Below are 15,796 nucleotides of genomic sequence, written 5' to 3' on the forward strand. Positions count from 1 at the left end.
TGAGGCGCCAGCTCGGGTGCTTCCTGCGGTCCTGCAGGACTAGTAGCGGCCCCAGGCAGTGCAAGCCAGGCGCCGGCCCCAGGCGAAGCGGGACCCTCGGCAACCCTAGGGGATGAAAGAGAGACAGGCAGCCCGAGGAGATGCGGAGCAACAGGCAGCCCCAGGCGATACATACAGACGTAGCATCCTTGTGTGGTGCGAGGCAGGCATCCTTGGGCGGTGCGAGGAGGGCATCCTTGGGCGGTGCGAGGAGGGCATCCTTGGGCGGTGCGAGGCAGAGCAGCAGCGGCCCCTCGGAAGGCAGCGGTGGCAGCGGACCCTCGGGAGGCGACGGTGGGAGGACAGCCAGGCGTAGCTGTAGTGCGGGGGTTGGCCCTCTTCACAGCCACTGCAGCCGGGTGATTTTCCCCCGTGCTCCCCTCAGCAACCTATGCAGGGGCTGCTGAGGTCCGGCAGCATCCTGCCCTGGTCCCTCCAATGCCGAAGGGAGAGGGTTGGAGACCGAGGCAGCTCCTGCTGCTCTGCTCCTGCGGCAAAGGCGGCAGGGGCTCCTCCCCTTCTGGTGGCAGTGGGGAAACCAGCAGGCATGCTCCCCCGTTCTCCCTGTCCGGAACCCCGTTCTAAAAATAAACTAAATGTACAGGGCTGCTCGCCCTGTTACAGGGAGTTACAGAAAACACTCCAGTGGTATGGAGCTGGGAAATCATAACAGAAAAAGCTTATCATTCAGAACCTAAAAACACTGAATCATAAGATAGTCAGCAGTACTTAAAGGTAATGAAACAAACCTTTTAAAATAAGTTTTTGTCAAATGCATATTAATCAAATCTTTAAAACATGTTCTTACCTTAACATAACAAAATTCCTAAGTCTTTCTAATACTTTCCATCACTTTTTAACTTATCCACACTACCTAAACAAAAGGGGGTTCAAGGCACATTGAAACACCGCAATTGTTTTCAAAATGTGATAATTGCACATTGTAGGTAGTGTGAATGGGGTATTGACTTGGGTGAAGCACATTTTCCTGCCACAATGCTATAACATCAATTCCTGTGTTGCAAGGAATACGACCCCACATAGTTCCTATATATAGCATGGAAGATAAATGCACAGCTCAGGAGGGGTCCAAATACTTGTAACACAAGAAGTGAACTTATTGCATTGTGCCTGGAAAAATGGGTTTCATAGTCATGTGGGACTATTATGATTACGATTAAGTAAACGTGTGTATGGCTGTTCCCTTGTTATTGTGCTGGGAATCTTTTAGTTCTTCAGTTTATCTTCATTGTAGAATATTTCAATAGCAGATAAACTGCAGTCTCCTGGTACTTTTGCTGTAGTTCACATGCTGTAACTTTGAGCACTTGAAGTAGGTACCTGGAAACAGCTGGAACCAAGTGGTAATTTACTAGGATTACATGCACAAAAAATGTAGTACTTGATTTGAATCTGAAAACAATTGTACAGAGTTTACAATGCTTATGAATCTGAACTAGTTTACATGCAGGATATATAAAGGATTTAGGAATTGATCCCTGAAACAGGTAGCTTGAACTTGACTAGAAACGATAAGCAAAGAATCAAATGACTTTCAACAGGAACGAGGTCTTTTAGTACAACTAGTTACAGACTTCTTCAGTAGTCTATTGTCAGACAATTCTAAATAAGGGATGTGCTCCAAACATAATGTGCTATCAATAGGCCTGGATTTTGTCTGAATATTCCCATGACATGAACTTTGAGGTACTACCAATACATTTTTTGCCTGTCTGAAATTCCAAGCTATTTTTTGTGGCAAAAATGATATTGGGCAGAAAAGCACTGCTTCACTGTTCTATAGTTCATGTCTGAATATCAACTGAATATGAAGGTTCAGAAAAAAACAGAGACATTCATCAATATCACATTTCACTTTGACGGACTACCAGACTCAGTGCAACTCTATAACCCCAATTACTATGGTCGTAGTCACAGGTCATCTGACTACCGGGAAACTCAAGCCCTGGGCACAAACGAAGCACAGTTACATTCAGCGCGGTTTTGAGAAGAAACAGGCGCTTTGTTCTTTAGAAAGAGGGGTCAAAATCCTCCTTTCAGCACGAGTGATCCACTGCTTGCAAAGCTACCACAAACTGCTATAAGCTGGAATAAAAAAAAAAAAAAAAAAAAAAAAGAGCAGGGCACTCTGTAGCTGGACAATGAAAAGGCTAGAATATGACAAGGGCTTTTATTGTCACCACAGACTTCATTTACAGCTGCCGGATTGGGCTCTGGAGGGACAATCCGATCACAGGGAATGCTTCTTTGCCCAGCTTTGCTAACAAGTTTATACGCTAACTTGCAACAGCAAGTAAACAGATGCAGAGAATAAGTGATTGCTCAACATGGGTATACAAAATATAGAGTGTACTGTTAAATATATTTTAATCAAGTTTGCATGTCAGGCACAGACTAGTGGAAACTACTTTGAAATATCATGTTTTTAAACACTTTAAACTTTATTACCAATGTGGCCCTTAAACACGTTATTTTAACAGTTTAAAGTATTGATATGCCAAGCCAAAAAAAAAAAAATATTGTTTATCATATTGAATGATAGCACAAGTTAAACTATGCAGAGAATGTTATGAAATTACATAAAGCTAACGTCAGTTTTTAAAGAGGGTTTTCTTTAACTAATTTAAGACTCCCATTGCCTCTCGGTTTATTCCAGCTTTTAGTGAGAGTTTAATAGGCACATCTGAACTTAAAAACAATGTCCACCTTTTGTTCAAGTACCTTACAATGAAGGCTTACAAGAATATCTGGAATGGCTTAAATTTCTAAAAAATGAGTCTTAAAATATTCTTTGTTGAGCTTTGAGAACAAGTATTCTAGTTTCATAGCAACAATGTTCAGAAGAAGGTAAAGGCAGGAAGGGGAGACAGTAACAAATCAACAGTGGACTGTGTTTCAGGAAAGACCACTGTGGGGAGGCAAGGACCAGAGGAGTCTGCAGCTGTTATCAAACACTAATATCTAACATGATCATCAGAAACTATTAAACAATGGGCTAAGAAATTAAAATTCAAAGCAAAAGTTTCGACTAAAAGATCTAACATGAAGATATCTACCCAACAGTAAAGTATACATCAATTATAGAAAAACCACATTGTGAGAATGGGTCAGAGGGACAGGTTTATTGACTTTTTCTAAAATGCATCACCTGTGCAATAAAATCACCTAAACCACCAACAAAAGTAACTTCTTAATTCTGCTATCCCTCTTGACAGAGGGCTTTTGAAAGTTCAAAACTGGTTGTAAACAGCTAGAACAGAAAAAGGAAATCGAGTCAGAAAGACAAGACACTTTACACGCAGGGTCTCTTTCCTTTAACACGTGGGACTCTGCAAGTTCAAGAGGCCTTGGCTTGCTTCAGGGGTTAGCTGGACTCTCACAGTGACCCCACAGACCACAGGCTTCCACTCGGCAATTAGCTCAGTGAGCCTTTCCGCACAAGGGGGCCTTTACTTCTGACCAGAGGAATCAATTAAGCTGGTGAAAGAATCACTTGTTTCTGGGTTAATACAACATGTGAAGGCCAGTACACTGAGCAGAGAAAAATGACAGGGCCCTCCAACAGTGACTGTGTTTAGAGTAGTGTAATGCTTCAGTGATCAAGGCAATAACCTTTATCCTGTACCAGACCAGTGACACAAAAACTAAAGTGATACCTGAACCAACTGGTCACCAACAGAACTGCACGACTGTGGCTAAATACAGCTATCTGTTTATTTCAAAGAGAAATCTCATTCAAATGTTATCATCTTACTTGAGTTATGCTCCCCTTGTTAACAATGCACTATTTTTCTATCTTGATATGTTTTCAGATAGTGCAAACACACATACAGCCCCTACTGAGTCATTCTTCACTGCCTAAAGAATCCTACAGAATAATTATATTGTAGTGCAGGTGAGAGTTCACCTCTAAATATGTGCCTAGCACAATCTGTACCGCAAACAAGTACCGAGAGGGATAAAAAATAAAACAAAAAATGGAAGAACGTGCCCCTCTGCTTTTGTGAGATATGAAAACAGTGGCTAGCCCCATTGGTAAACGGACCATTTAAAAGCACTGATTCCCACGATCGCAGTGTAAAAATCTGATTCAGATATGGACCGGTTGGATTCATGAGAAGGAATCTGAACTTGATGTAACAAGTTGTTCTGATCACAGTACAAGTGTCCTCACAGGTTTTAGTAATGTGACTTTAATGGAGCCTTATTGATTTCTATCACACTTCATTTTGCATGAAATGCGAGATGTTAGTGATCCAACATGCCGGGTACCTGCAGAACAGCCTTCAGAACATGCGGTTGGCTATGGCGTAACGCATGAAGGCAAGCACACATTTCACATACATCATATTTGCGATTACAAATGGATATGTAAGCAACAGCATACGACAATGGATGTGAATTACTGCGCTTATAGAATTACTATATGTGTTAATAAAATGTTTTTAAAAAATTCGGAAACATGTTACATTGAAAAACCATTGTTTAAACGGTCTGATATCAGTATCACACACAATATGAACAAATATGCAGATATTTTACATGCAAAATTATGGAAGTGTTTAGAAATTAGCTCCCTAGGAATCATTTCAGTAAAAGACTATACCCAGTTGAGTTATGTTGCTACAAAATGTGATTCACCTTTTTAGTTCCAGTGCTTTTATTAAAAGTAAATGCTATTGCCCATAATAAAAGCATAGCAAAGGTATGGTAAAGCATATTTATTTAATCTGCCATGGTAAATGCCAGGGTTCACATAAACCATATTTTGTTAAAATGTCAGCAGATTTGTGGTGATACGTTCAAAGTATGATTACTTTGTAATATTAAGTGTAAGAATGTTGTTACTCTTATTTTTTTCATTACAATTTCAGTGCTGAATTATGTAAGCATTCTCCTAGTTGTCTCCTAGTTCATTCGAGGCTGTTTTATTCTATGCTAGCCCAGTACACACATGCCATCACCCCAAATTAATTTAGCAAATCCTAAATGTTCTGTCATTTGGTCGGATTGCTTTTGCCTTCTCCAGCACAGGAGGCACCCTACTAGACATTCAATCCAAGCCTCTGTTTTATTTCTTACTTTCTTGCATGATGCCAGCCTCCTGCCCAGTTGATTGCCACTTTACACGTCCTGTCGATCAAGCACTGGGCAGCTGTTAAAGTTGCCCCTCCTACTGCTGCAGCATAATCGTAAATACCTTCTGTTGCAGGGCAGTCGTAACCTGGGGGGTAGAGAGAGTCAATGTCATTTAAACTAAGAGATCTTGCATAAAGCATGCAATTCTGTCAACACATGTTCCAAACCTCCACCTAAGCAGACATTAAAAATGTAGAAAGGGTTGGAAACATTTGTATAAATGAATTTCACATAACAGATTATTTGATTATCTAAATAGGAAAAATAACAAGTGGTATATGCATATCCCTAGTCCCACTCAGTTTCAGTCACAATGGGCAAGACAGCAGATATGACCAAATTTGATACTGGGCTGATAGTATGCACTCAGTAAGCAACTTGACAGGAGCTTCTGGGGTCAAGGCTACATGAACTGCTGATGATTCACACGAGGAACAAAAGGGAGGACTCTATGGACCACTCTGTAGAATCCCTCTTCAACTTCCCCAAGTGAATTAACCCCTGGTACAGTTTAGACACACTGCACACCTGTCACAACACATCCAATTGAATTAATACAAATTCTTCCCTAAACCTGACATACTCTAAGAATAAAATGCACAAGAAAAAGTTAAGAAATCTGGCACATTTGCAGTCTAACATGTTTTTAAACTGGTATTAGTGTGGGTTGATTATTTGGTTTATATACACTGTACTGCACTCTGTTTGGAGTGTCTAATATATAGTGCCCTCTTGTGACAACTAGCAGTCAGCACCAATCCTCCTATTTTGTAACTTTAAAAAAAAAATTGGCCCTAGGGAAAAAAAACAAAAACAAAAACAAACAATTAAATAAATAGCCAATACATTTCTTTAGATTTAAAAGTACTGAAGGTAAAAATTTAAATCATTTGGGATTTTTAAAAGATTTATTTTGGTACAAAAGACTTCACAGTATGATAACACTATGTAACACAATTTTTGTTCCTGGGTAGTAAGTGTTATTTCCTAATTGCTTATGCCTCAAAAGTATAGAAAATGGCTATTATTCCCCACAAACTTTGCTTTTGTGACCAGGACAGTGATATTTCAAAATATCACTATTTCCAATGGGAAAACGGGCAAATGTGTGTCTTTTCGTTCACATAAGGGCAGAAAAAAAACAACATATGAATCCAAATTAACATGTATTTGTACTAAAGTAATACAAAAATGACTACAAAAGATTTAGAAGCGAGTAGTTTTTCGAGATTTACGATTATACTGTAAATACAGTATAATCGTAAATTGAAAATAGTGATATTTTGAAATATCACTGTCCTGGACACAAAAGCAAAGTTTGTAGGGAATAATAGCCATTTTCTATACTTTTGAGACATAAGCAATTAGAAAATACCACTTACTACCTAGGAACAAAAAAAAAAAAATTGTTACATGGTGTAATCAAACTTGAGATGGTCTACTATAAATATTACTAAAACAACAACAACAAAACTTAAAAAAAAAAAAAAAAAAAAAAAAAAAAAAACACAAATAACACCCTATTACTTTTGCGTCATTTGCATTATTCCCTGTGAAAACCGTTTTGGCATATTAAAACTTTGTGTGCTAACCTGCTAGTCTCTATTTTAAATTAATTAACAGTACAAAAATAAAGATAATGCATTTTCACCAAGTGCACACTCTTCACATTCTCACCCAGCCTGTCCCCCGCCACACAACAGTCTTACCCAGGCCATACTCTATAGACGTGGGGTCGTCGTCATCTCCCTCCTCCCCGACTTTGTGCAGGTGCTCCAGGTAGGAGTCAGTGTGAAAGGCTGCCATCTCCTCCATCGTCGCAGTGTGGGGCTTTACAACCCTGGCAAAAACACACAGCAGAGGCCTGCCAGTAAGTACTGCGATACAGCAAGCATGAGTAAGTCTGCATCCTTCGATCTCACGACCAAGCCAATTGCCTCAAAACCCCGGATGTCTGAGAGTTATCGGGTGCCTTTCTGTAGTGCGATGAGGAGAAACAGACCCTGCCAGTTTTGCTTCCCTAACCATGGGAGTGCCAGAGCCCTTCCTTTGGAATCCCAAGCAAAGACCAGCGACTTTGCACTGCCAGGAAACAAGCATGCCCTACCTTGACTTAATGATTAATCATGCAAAGCACATGGCTGTGCTTTTAGCAGTTGAGCCACTTGGGGACCCCAGCTAAGTTTATTCTTTAGAACTTTTTTCATTTTAACATGTGCATGCAATTAATGTAGATCCTGGCGCGTTATTTGTTTCATGTTACTTACACCTCTGCAGTGGCAGACCTGTTACTGACAACTGTTGCAATAACAACATCGAAACATAAGTACCTTCAAGGCAACTGCATGTGTTTTTTTAATATATTATTTAGCATGCACAGCAGAAGTATGAACGATCTTAGTCTTCAATAGTTGACTTACCTCATATGTTTAAGCAAGCCATATGCTTCAATTAATGAATGAACCATGCTTGCCTAGAAAAACAAAAAAAGAATTATAAGGCACACATGCAATGAACATACGAAGCTGTACAAATTTAATATTATCAATATAACAGTCATCTTTTTTTGAGCTGTGCCAGCCCAAACGGGTTTTTGTTTGTCCTCTGTATAATATTTTATATATTATATATATATATATATATATATATTTGTCAGTTATTCATCTGTGTAACTCGTTGATTAGCAGGAAAAGTAGAATAAAGTGTTTTTTTTTTAATTTCTATTGTTTTATTCATAAACTGCTACAGGGATTTTTTTTTTCATTTTAATGTAGAAATTGACAGTGCCAAGTAGGCATTTCCCCCCATTTTCTCAGGGCAGGGCTTGCATTATATAGCCCAGTCATCCATCCAGTAAACTTTTACACACTTGAAGTATGGTGCCTTGATCTGTACTTTTCTTTTTTCATTTGAGCAACCCTCTCCAGAATTTGTCCCACTTAGGTCCACAAAATTCAGCCCCTGAGTCGTATCTTTCACACCCTAGCTGGAATTCATGTATTTAAAAGCATGTAGTGAAACACCTTTGTTGTGAATGAGCAGACTTCTAATATCCTGGGCATAAAAATAGGTTAAAAGTGCCACTTACCATTTTACACAAAGTGGTTTCACTACCCTCAACCTCAACTCAAACCATCTTTGGAAGAAGCAGCTAATTTATCTTGTGAATGTCATAATTAATGTTTATATATTGGAGTTAATGTTAAATACATTTAGACATGACAGATAATTAAAGAACAGCTAACACATCAACCAATCAATCAATATTTATTTTATATAGTGCGTTTCACAGTAGCCCACCATCACAAAGCGCTTTACAAGATAGTGAGGAACAATGCACAATACATTAAATATAATGAAACACAGGGCATAGTACATTAAATACAAACAGTAAAAATATACAAACACTAAAAAAAAAAAAAAAAAAAAGCAAATACATTAAATACAGGACTACGATGTGAATTCTAGACATTGTGAATCATACGTCATACAAATAAGATGGAGCGAAAACCTGAAAGCACACTGAAAACTAGAACTAGAGAGAACAAATGGGTCTTGAGAGTTGATTTGAAGCGAGCAACAGTGGGTGTTACATGCACTAAAGCTAGGAGACAGTTCCAGAGAGTCAGGGCCATGAAGCTAAAAGAGTGCTCTCCGAGTGTGGTGTGCTTTTGCTTGGCTATAACAAGCAAGCCAGAGTCAGAGGACCTCAGCTTGCATGCAGGGACATAGCGGGTCAGCAGGTTGGAAAGATACTCTGGACCTGTGTGATAAAGGACATCGTAAGCAAGCAGGAGAATTTTGAAAGTAATCTTGAATTTTACAGGTAGCCAGTGCAGCTGGGCAAGACAAGAGGTAATTTGATCATGTTTTTTACATCTGGTAAGGCTCCTAGCAAAGACAATTTGAACAGCTGCAATTACATTATGGCGCGTGACGGAAGACAACCAAAGAGAGAGTTGCAGTAGTCGAGAGGAAATGAATGCATGACAGAGTATCTCTGCATCCGGCAGGGAAAGGTAGGGACGGACCTTTGAGATGTTTTGGAGGTGGTAGAAGGAGGATTGGACTACAGAGGATTTTTGGGCATCAAAGGAGAGGCTACTATCCAGAAGTACACAAGACTTTGTACACTGGGCCAAGGCAACAGCAGACAGTTTCCAAGGTTCAGGGAAGCAATATTGAGATTCTTGAGTTGAGTTTTTGATTTTACTAGAAAAAAATCAGATTTGTTAGTGTTGAGCTGAAGAAAATTGCATACAAGCTGAGAGTCGGATCATGGCAGAGGGTCCAGTTTTAGGTGGGTGTCATCAGCATACAAGTGAAACATGAGGCTATGTTGGCGGATGAGGTGACCCAAAGAAAGCATGTATATCTTAAAGAGAAGAGGCCCAAGAACAGACCCTTGAGGGACACCGCAAGTGACCATGTTTGCGTCAGCACTGCTTCCATCATAGAAAGCAGACTGCATGCGTCCAGCCAGGAGAGACAGGTTCCAGAGATCACAGCATATTTCTGAAGGTGGTCAAGAAGAATGCTGTGGTCTATGGTATCAAAAGCAGCAGTTAGGTCGAGGAGAACAAGGACAGAAGGAGCAGCATCAGCATTAAGTAGAAGGTCATTTACAATCCTGAGCAGATCAGTTTCGGTACTGTGATGTGGCCGGAAGCCAGACTGCAGAGGTTCAAGCAGATTGTTATCTGTGAGATGTTTCATCAGCTGGCTTACAGCCCTTTCAAGAGTTTTGGAGAGAAAAGGAAGACCCAATATGTGACGGAAGTTAGATAAGACAGCCGTATGTATATATACATACATACACACACACACACATAACACTCCAATGCCCACTGCATAAATACACTAACAGTGTCAGTAAATGTAATGAAACTCCTCCTAGTGGTTGGTGAGTTAATAATACTTACATCAGAATAAGACACATACTTGCCTGTTTAGCTTGCTCTTTAGTTGAGCCTCACCTTTGTAAAAATGTAGTACCTCTTACAGTAACTGCAGTGTCCCACAGCCATGCTCAATGTTATTCTAAAATATGATTCCAGGATGGTTGTTTACATTCCTCCATAACATTATGCGCACTTTACTACATAAAACAATGCCTTGTTGGTCTTCCAGTTTGTTTACAATGCCATGACACAAGCTTCCACTGACACGCTCCTGTTATAGTACTAGTACCTACAACAGCACAAGATTATGAATTCCGTTTGCAATCCGCTGTAGTTTAAGAAAGTAAACACAAACGTAAACGAACTGAAACACTGCACAGGAAACAACAGGGGTGAAGTCTGCCAGGGTGCAAAAAATATGTCGTAATGTAATCTGTCCCTTTAAATCCCACCGTGCCTTACCAGGGAGAACTGGTTAATAGTAATGGGCAGTTATTTTTTATGAAATTCAAACTGGAAACTGTTGTGCACGAACAACATATTACAGTACATAATTCTATTAACCGATTTCACTTGCAAATCGTTAATTACTCCAAAAGAAGAAGTAGCGATAAAATCAGAACATGTTAACATGGGATCCATTACTAACTACAACACATACACAAAAGCAATACATAGCATAACAATGCTAAAGAAAGTATAACGTTACAGAAATATGTTTTTATTCTTACCCTTTTAGGTACTTTGGAAAGAGAATCGCATGTGTCGATGTACTCGGGACTATACACATACACCACACCGGGGTCTCTAGTACCATTTCCAGCCTCAGAATCACATTTAATATCCATTTCACTGCATGTACTTTAATCAAGTCGTTTGATTTGCGGAGGACTTGAGGCTACAATTCCCCTTAAATGAAGTAATGATGTATCCCAGTCTGGTGTCTCACAATAAACACTCCTCTCACAAAGGGAAACACGTATCACTCCATGCTGGACCGGTTGCATTTAATTCATGACAAGAAAATACGTTCAGATTCAGAAATCACTTTCTAATGTGTACAGATAGATAGTTCTGTAGGTATACATAACTTTTTTTTTATTTTTAAATCATTTGATTTTTCTTTGGCAAATTAATGAAAGTTGGTTTCGACCGATGAAGAAAACTGTGTTTCTTGTGACGGCTGCAGACATTTGGGAGACGGACAGCATTACATAGGTTTCTGGGAGTTGAAGTTTAGTTCAAGCTTCTCCAGCTCGCGGACCACGCTTTGCCAAGTATAGATTCGACAGGCGACTGCCCGTATATCGTTCAAGAAAATATATATGTACAATGATGCGCTTATGCTACCCATAATCGCCATCATAAATAAATGCTACTTGTATCTACACTTTTTAAATGTAATGTTAATGTATTATTACATGTTCAGTTCTTTCAGCCATTGCACACAGTAAACATGTGCTTACATAATTATAATTAAAGTGTTCACTAATCCTCTTCTCACTGTAATGAATATATTTGTCTTCTTCCTGGTACTTTTTTACTTCTTGTATCTGACCAGAGGCCCGTTAGCCAGACTATGAAAATGTACTTTTACCCACTGACAAGGTACCAGGAACGTTCTCATGCTGGTGTATCTACCGACTGGCCAAGAGCCTCTCTCTGGTAGACCACGTGAATAAGTCATCACAATGAGTTTTAACAAGGTACCTGAGATCAACATATGCTTTCTAATACTGCACAGAAAATCTGCATATTAAAGGATAAAAGATAGGACACTTTTATTAGACCGATAATACTGGATTGGGCCAGTTTGCCCTTGATACGATGTGGCACAGACTCAGCGAGGTGCTGGATGGTGTCTCCAGGGATGTTAATCCATCCAGTCATTAATATATCAAGCAATTGGTGCACAGACAGGCAGAGAATTGTGAGGATGTGGCATAGACTGAAGTTAATTGCAGACATGTTCATTTAGATTGAGATCAGAAGATTGTGGTGGCTTTGAAGATGCCTTAAGTCTCTGTCATGACCGTCAAACCATTCATGCACAATTCTGGCACACTGGACGGATGTGTAATCATCTTTAAAGTAACCGTGGCCATCCTGATACAAAGTAAGCTGCAGCATTCGTTCGGCCTTTCAGAGTAATCAAAGGAACCAGGGAATAATAGGAGAGCATGCCGCACGTCAGGGTGATGCCAAAAACAATCATGAGGACAAGTCCTGATAAAATTGCCAGGCAGTGTATCTCCAGATTCTGATAGTCTCAATAACTGGTGCCACATCTTTATTTTATGACAGCTGCATCCAGGGGTTATCTAGATGTAAAACAATGTAAGGGGGAGGCATATGTAAGTACTAATGGGCACCTCCTCTTTATCCCCATATACTTTTTGTACACAGATTACTTGGGAAGGTATAATTCCAAATAAAGACACAACAACAAACTATTTCATTTTAATGTTTAAAAAAAAAAAAAAAAAACTTTCCCAAAAAATGACATTTTTTAAAGTTGTTAATGTAAGAGGCAAACAAAAACATCTTGTTTGTACAGTACTGCAAGTCTCTAAGTAACATAACAGAAGCTCAATAAAAAAGGATCAGGCACTTTCCCATACTGATCCATTTGTTACAGCAGAGGTACACTAACTAGTAAAACAATGTAAAATCTTAAAAATATAACACAACTCAAACTGAGAACTATTGTTGTACATACTGAATTATAGTTGCTGAGTGAGATGCACTTGAAGGTATTACTGTAGCTCTATAACCCTGGAACTTGCAGGAAAGCTTACAAAATCAGTCCCCACTTTGCAGGTACACCAGTGTGATGCCTTTAGTGCTGTCTGTATTTCATAAGTAAAACTGGTAGATACACGAGTCTTAGAGTGTTACAGAACACCCTGCAGTATTTTACAAGAAACATGACATTACCTTTGCGTTCTCTGTATCACAGCAAAATATTTTTAAACGTAACTGTTTGATATTTTCTATTTCCACACCATGGGTCATTAATCAACTGGGTAATACATTTCTCGACTTTTACTCAGACCAGTTTGTCAGGAAAAAGAGAATATGCACTGCATCCAGATGTATTGTGGGAACAGAAAACAAGCATTGTTTCAGGGTGGAGCATGATGTTCCCATGATAATCACCATTAGTTTAAAATATATTTATGTGATACAGACAACATGGAATCCCACTAATGTAAAGTGTTGTGTTTCTTATAAACACTGCAGGGTGTTCTATAACACTTAATTGTAAAAAATAAATAAAACTAAAACAACTAATGGAAGTCTTGTCCTAACCACGTCCATCTAAAAGTCGGTGCAAATGGTAATCACAAAGAAGTCAAGTCTAGTTTTATGATGGGCTGATCTATACTTTACTGATTTTGTGTATCTCTAATTGCTCTAGAAAGTATCAAATTGAATAGCATCTCAGGATAACTGTATTTCACATCAAAAGCCTTTCACATCATCCCTTTTCATGGAAATACAAACAACCATTCATTCAGATCTAATGTGACAGTATGATAACTGTCTAAATACCACTACAATAAAACATTTAATGTCTTTCAGGATCATGCAGCTCGTGTTTCAGAAAACGCACAGTGAAAAAACACCAAGATAAAAGTTCCTGTTTTATTTAAACGAAAGAAAGCGCAAACTTGAGCCTCTCTTTCTTTTATAAACCCTCAGGTGCCAGTGGTTTAGTTCTCATGTTTCACTGCATTGCACAGCCACTGCTGGGTAGGAAGTCCTGCACATAAATTGCAACTGCTTTAGTAAAGTATGTCATGGTACCAAAGCGCCCGCTGGGTGCACTGTCATATAGCAGAACACAGATTCCAGTGGCTGGATCTTTCTTCAAGATATCGTCACCTGCACCAAGAGCTTTCTGTTGAACAGAAACCAAAAAGACAGCAATTATATGGGATAGCTTTTCTTGTAGGCACTGCTGAAAACTGTCTCTCTAGAAAACATTTAATAATGTATTTCATTCTTTCAGAATTCAAGTTATTTGCACAAGTCAAACATCTCAAATTAATCTTTTTTTTTTTTTTTTTTTTAATACAAGTATATAATTTATTTGTACAGCATTTCACTGCTATGCAAGTTGTTTCACTATACATGTCTCAAATGTGCTACATGTTGTAGCAATCATGCATTTAATTTTAAAACATATCTTGTACTACACTAGGTTAAAGAAATCTGTGTAGAAATACAGGTAGTGGACAAAAAAATCGTAACACCAATGTAAAGTCACTTAATAGGGCATTGGGCCACCATGTGTGCCGTGACATAGAGTCTACCATTCTTCCACGAGAAAGTCAATCAACTCACACCTGGTTGATGGAGGTTAAAAACGCATTCCAGAATATCCCATAAGTGGAACCAATTGGGTACAGATCTGGTGACTGTGAAGGCCATGACATATGGATAACATCGGTGTCATGCTGTGACAAAGTGCCCCACCTGTGTGTATTCTGTGTTGTATGCTGTGTGTTAATGTTGGTGTATAGTCATTGGTACACAGGATATAAACGGGTCTGTGTAACAGGAGTGTTTAAAATGTATATTTCTATTTATGCAAAAGGATTGCACAGCACTTCACGTGCAAGTAAAATGTAATAATATTTGAGCAAGGGGAATTGCACGTTATTAATTCACATGCAGTTGTACCGCAACTCCAATTGAATGATTGATTAGCAATCGAGTCTCGGTACAGCTGCATAAAAGCAGCATGTTTTCACAAATTGGGGTTGTGTGTTCGGTGAGTGGAGAACGGGATAGGAGACTGAGGTTATAATAATAATAACAATAATAGTTAAACATCAGCTCACCGTGTTTGTCTGTGTAGTCCGTTTTGTTTGTCTCTTTATTTTGGTGAAAGTGGTGTGTGTTTTGTGTTTTGTGTTTACAACCTTTTATTTTCTGTCTGTTTCGTTAATAAATACTGAGCGAAACCAATTACTCAGCTTCACCAAACTCCACCGTTTATTTCCTGGTTCCTGTTTCTGTATCTGACGTCACCAACTGCAGCTGTCTTTGTAACACATGCTCATCAAACTATTGGGCAACCACATGCGCTCTGTGGATGGGGGCATTGTCATCCTGGAAGACACACACACACACACACACACACACACACACACACACACACACACACACACACACACCCCCGGCACAAAAGAAATGCTGCAACATGGGGTGAAGATGATCACTCAGTACCATTAAGTTGCGATTAGAATTTACCTTGCCTTCTAAGAGAATGAGTGCACCCAAACCATGCCAGGAAAATGCGCCCCACAACATTACAGAACCTCCAGAACCCTTCACTGTTGGATCCAAGCACTCAGGGCTGTAGAGTTCTTTAGGTTGGCGCTGCACTTGTCCATTTGTCAAGAACATGGTGAAGGATGACTCATTTGACCATATCACATTTCTCCACTGCTCGGTAGTCCATTACCTGTGCTCTTGGCACCACTGGACTCGCAAACGTGCATTGCCAGGTGTGACGAGCGGTTTGTGCACTGCAACCTGACTATGGTATCCCACTCTGTGGAGTTCTCGGCGGACCGTTTTTGATGAAACTGGCTGTTCCCATCCCAGGTTCAAATTTGCAGACAATTGATCTGCAGTTGCTCGCCTGTTGTGCCTTGCACTTCGAATTAATGCACAGATATCAT

The 15,796-nt window shown here is 39.5% G+C and overlaps 2 protein-coding genes across 2 annotated transcripts in view; both read right to left on the reverse strand.

Moving 5' to 3' along the window:
- The window catches only part of LOC121295649 (histone deacetylase 8-like), a 29,830-nt gene extending 18,800 nt beyond the window's left edge, over nucleotides 1–11,030 (reverse strand). Inside the window, exons 1-4 of the mRNA XM_041220577.1 lie at nucleotides 10,832–11,030; nucleotides 7,620–7,672; nucleotides 6,909–7,039; nucleotides 5,143–5,284 (exon numbers count right to left, since the gene is read on the reverse strand). Coding sequence (XP_041076511.1) covers nucleotides 5,143–5,284; nucleotides 6,909–7,039; nucleotides 7,620–7,672; nucleotides 10,832–10,948 — 443 coding nt within the window. The 5' untranslated portion in view covers nucleotides 10,949–11,030. The remainder of the gene's footprint in view (nucleotides 1–5,142; nucleotides 5,285–6,908; nucleotides 7,040–7,619; nucleotides 7,673–10,831) is intronic.
- Nucleotides 11,031–12,588: 1,558 nt separating this feature from the next.
- Nucleotides 12,589–15,796, reverse strand: part of LOC121295798 (phosphorylase b kinase regulatory subunit alpha, skeletal muscle isoform-like) — a 32,771-nt gene continuing 29,563 nt past the window's right edge. The window contains exon 33 of the mRNA XM_041220853.1: nucleotides 12,589–14,004. Within this exon, the coding sequence (XP_041076787.1) occupies nucleotides 13,831–14,004 (174 nt within the window). The 3' untranslated portion in view covers nucleotides 12,589–13,830. The remainder of the gene's footprint in view (nucleotides 14,005–15,796) is intronic.

This window comes from Polyodon spathula, chromosome 20 (assembly GCF_017654505.1).
Source record: "Polyodon spathula isolate WHYD16114869_AA chromosome 20, ASM1765450v1, whole genome shotgun sequence".
NCBI classification, from domain to species: domain Eukaryota; kingdom Metazoa; phylum Chordata; class Actinopteri; order Acipenseriformes; family Polyodontidae; genus Polyodon; species Polyodon spathula.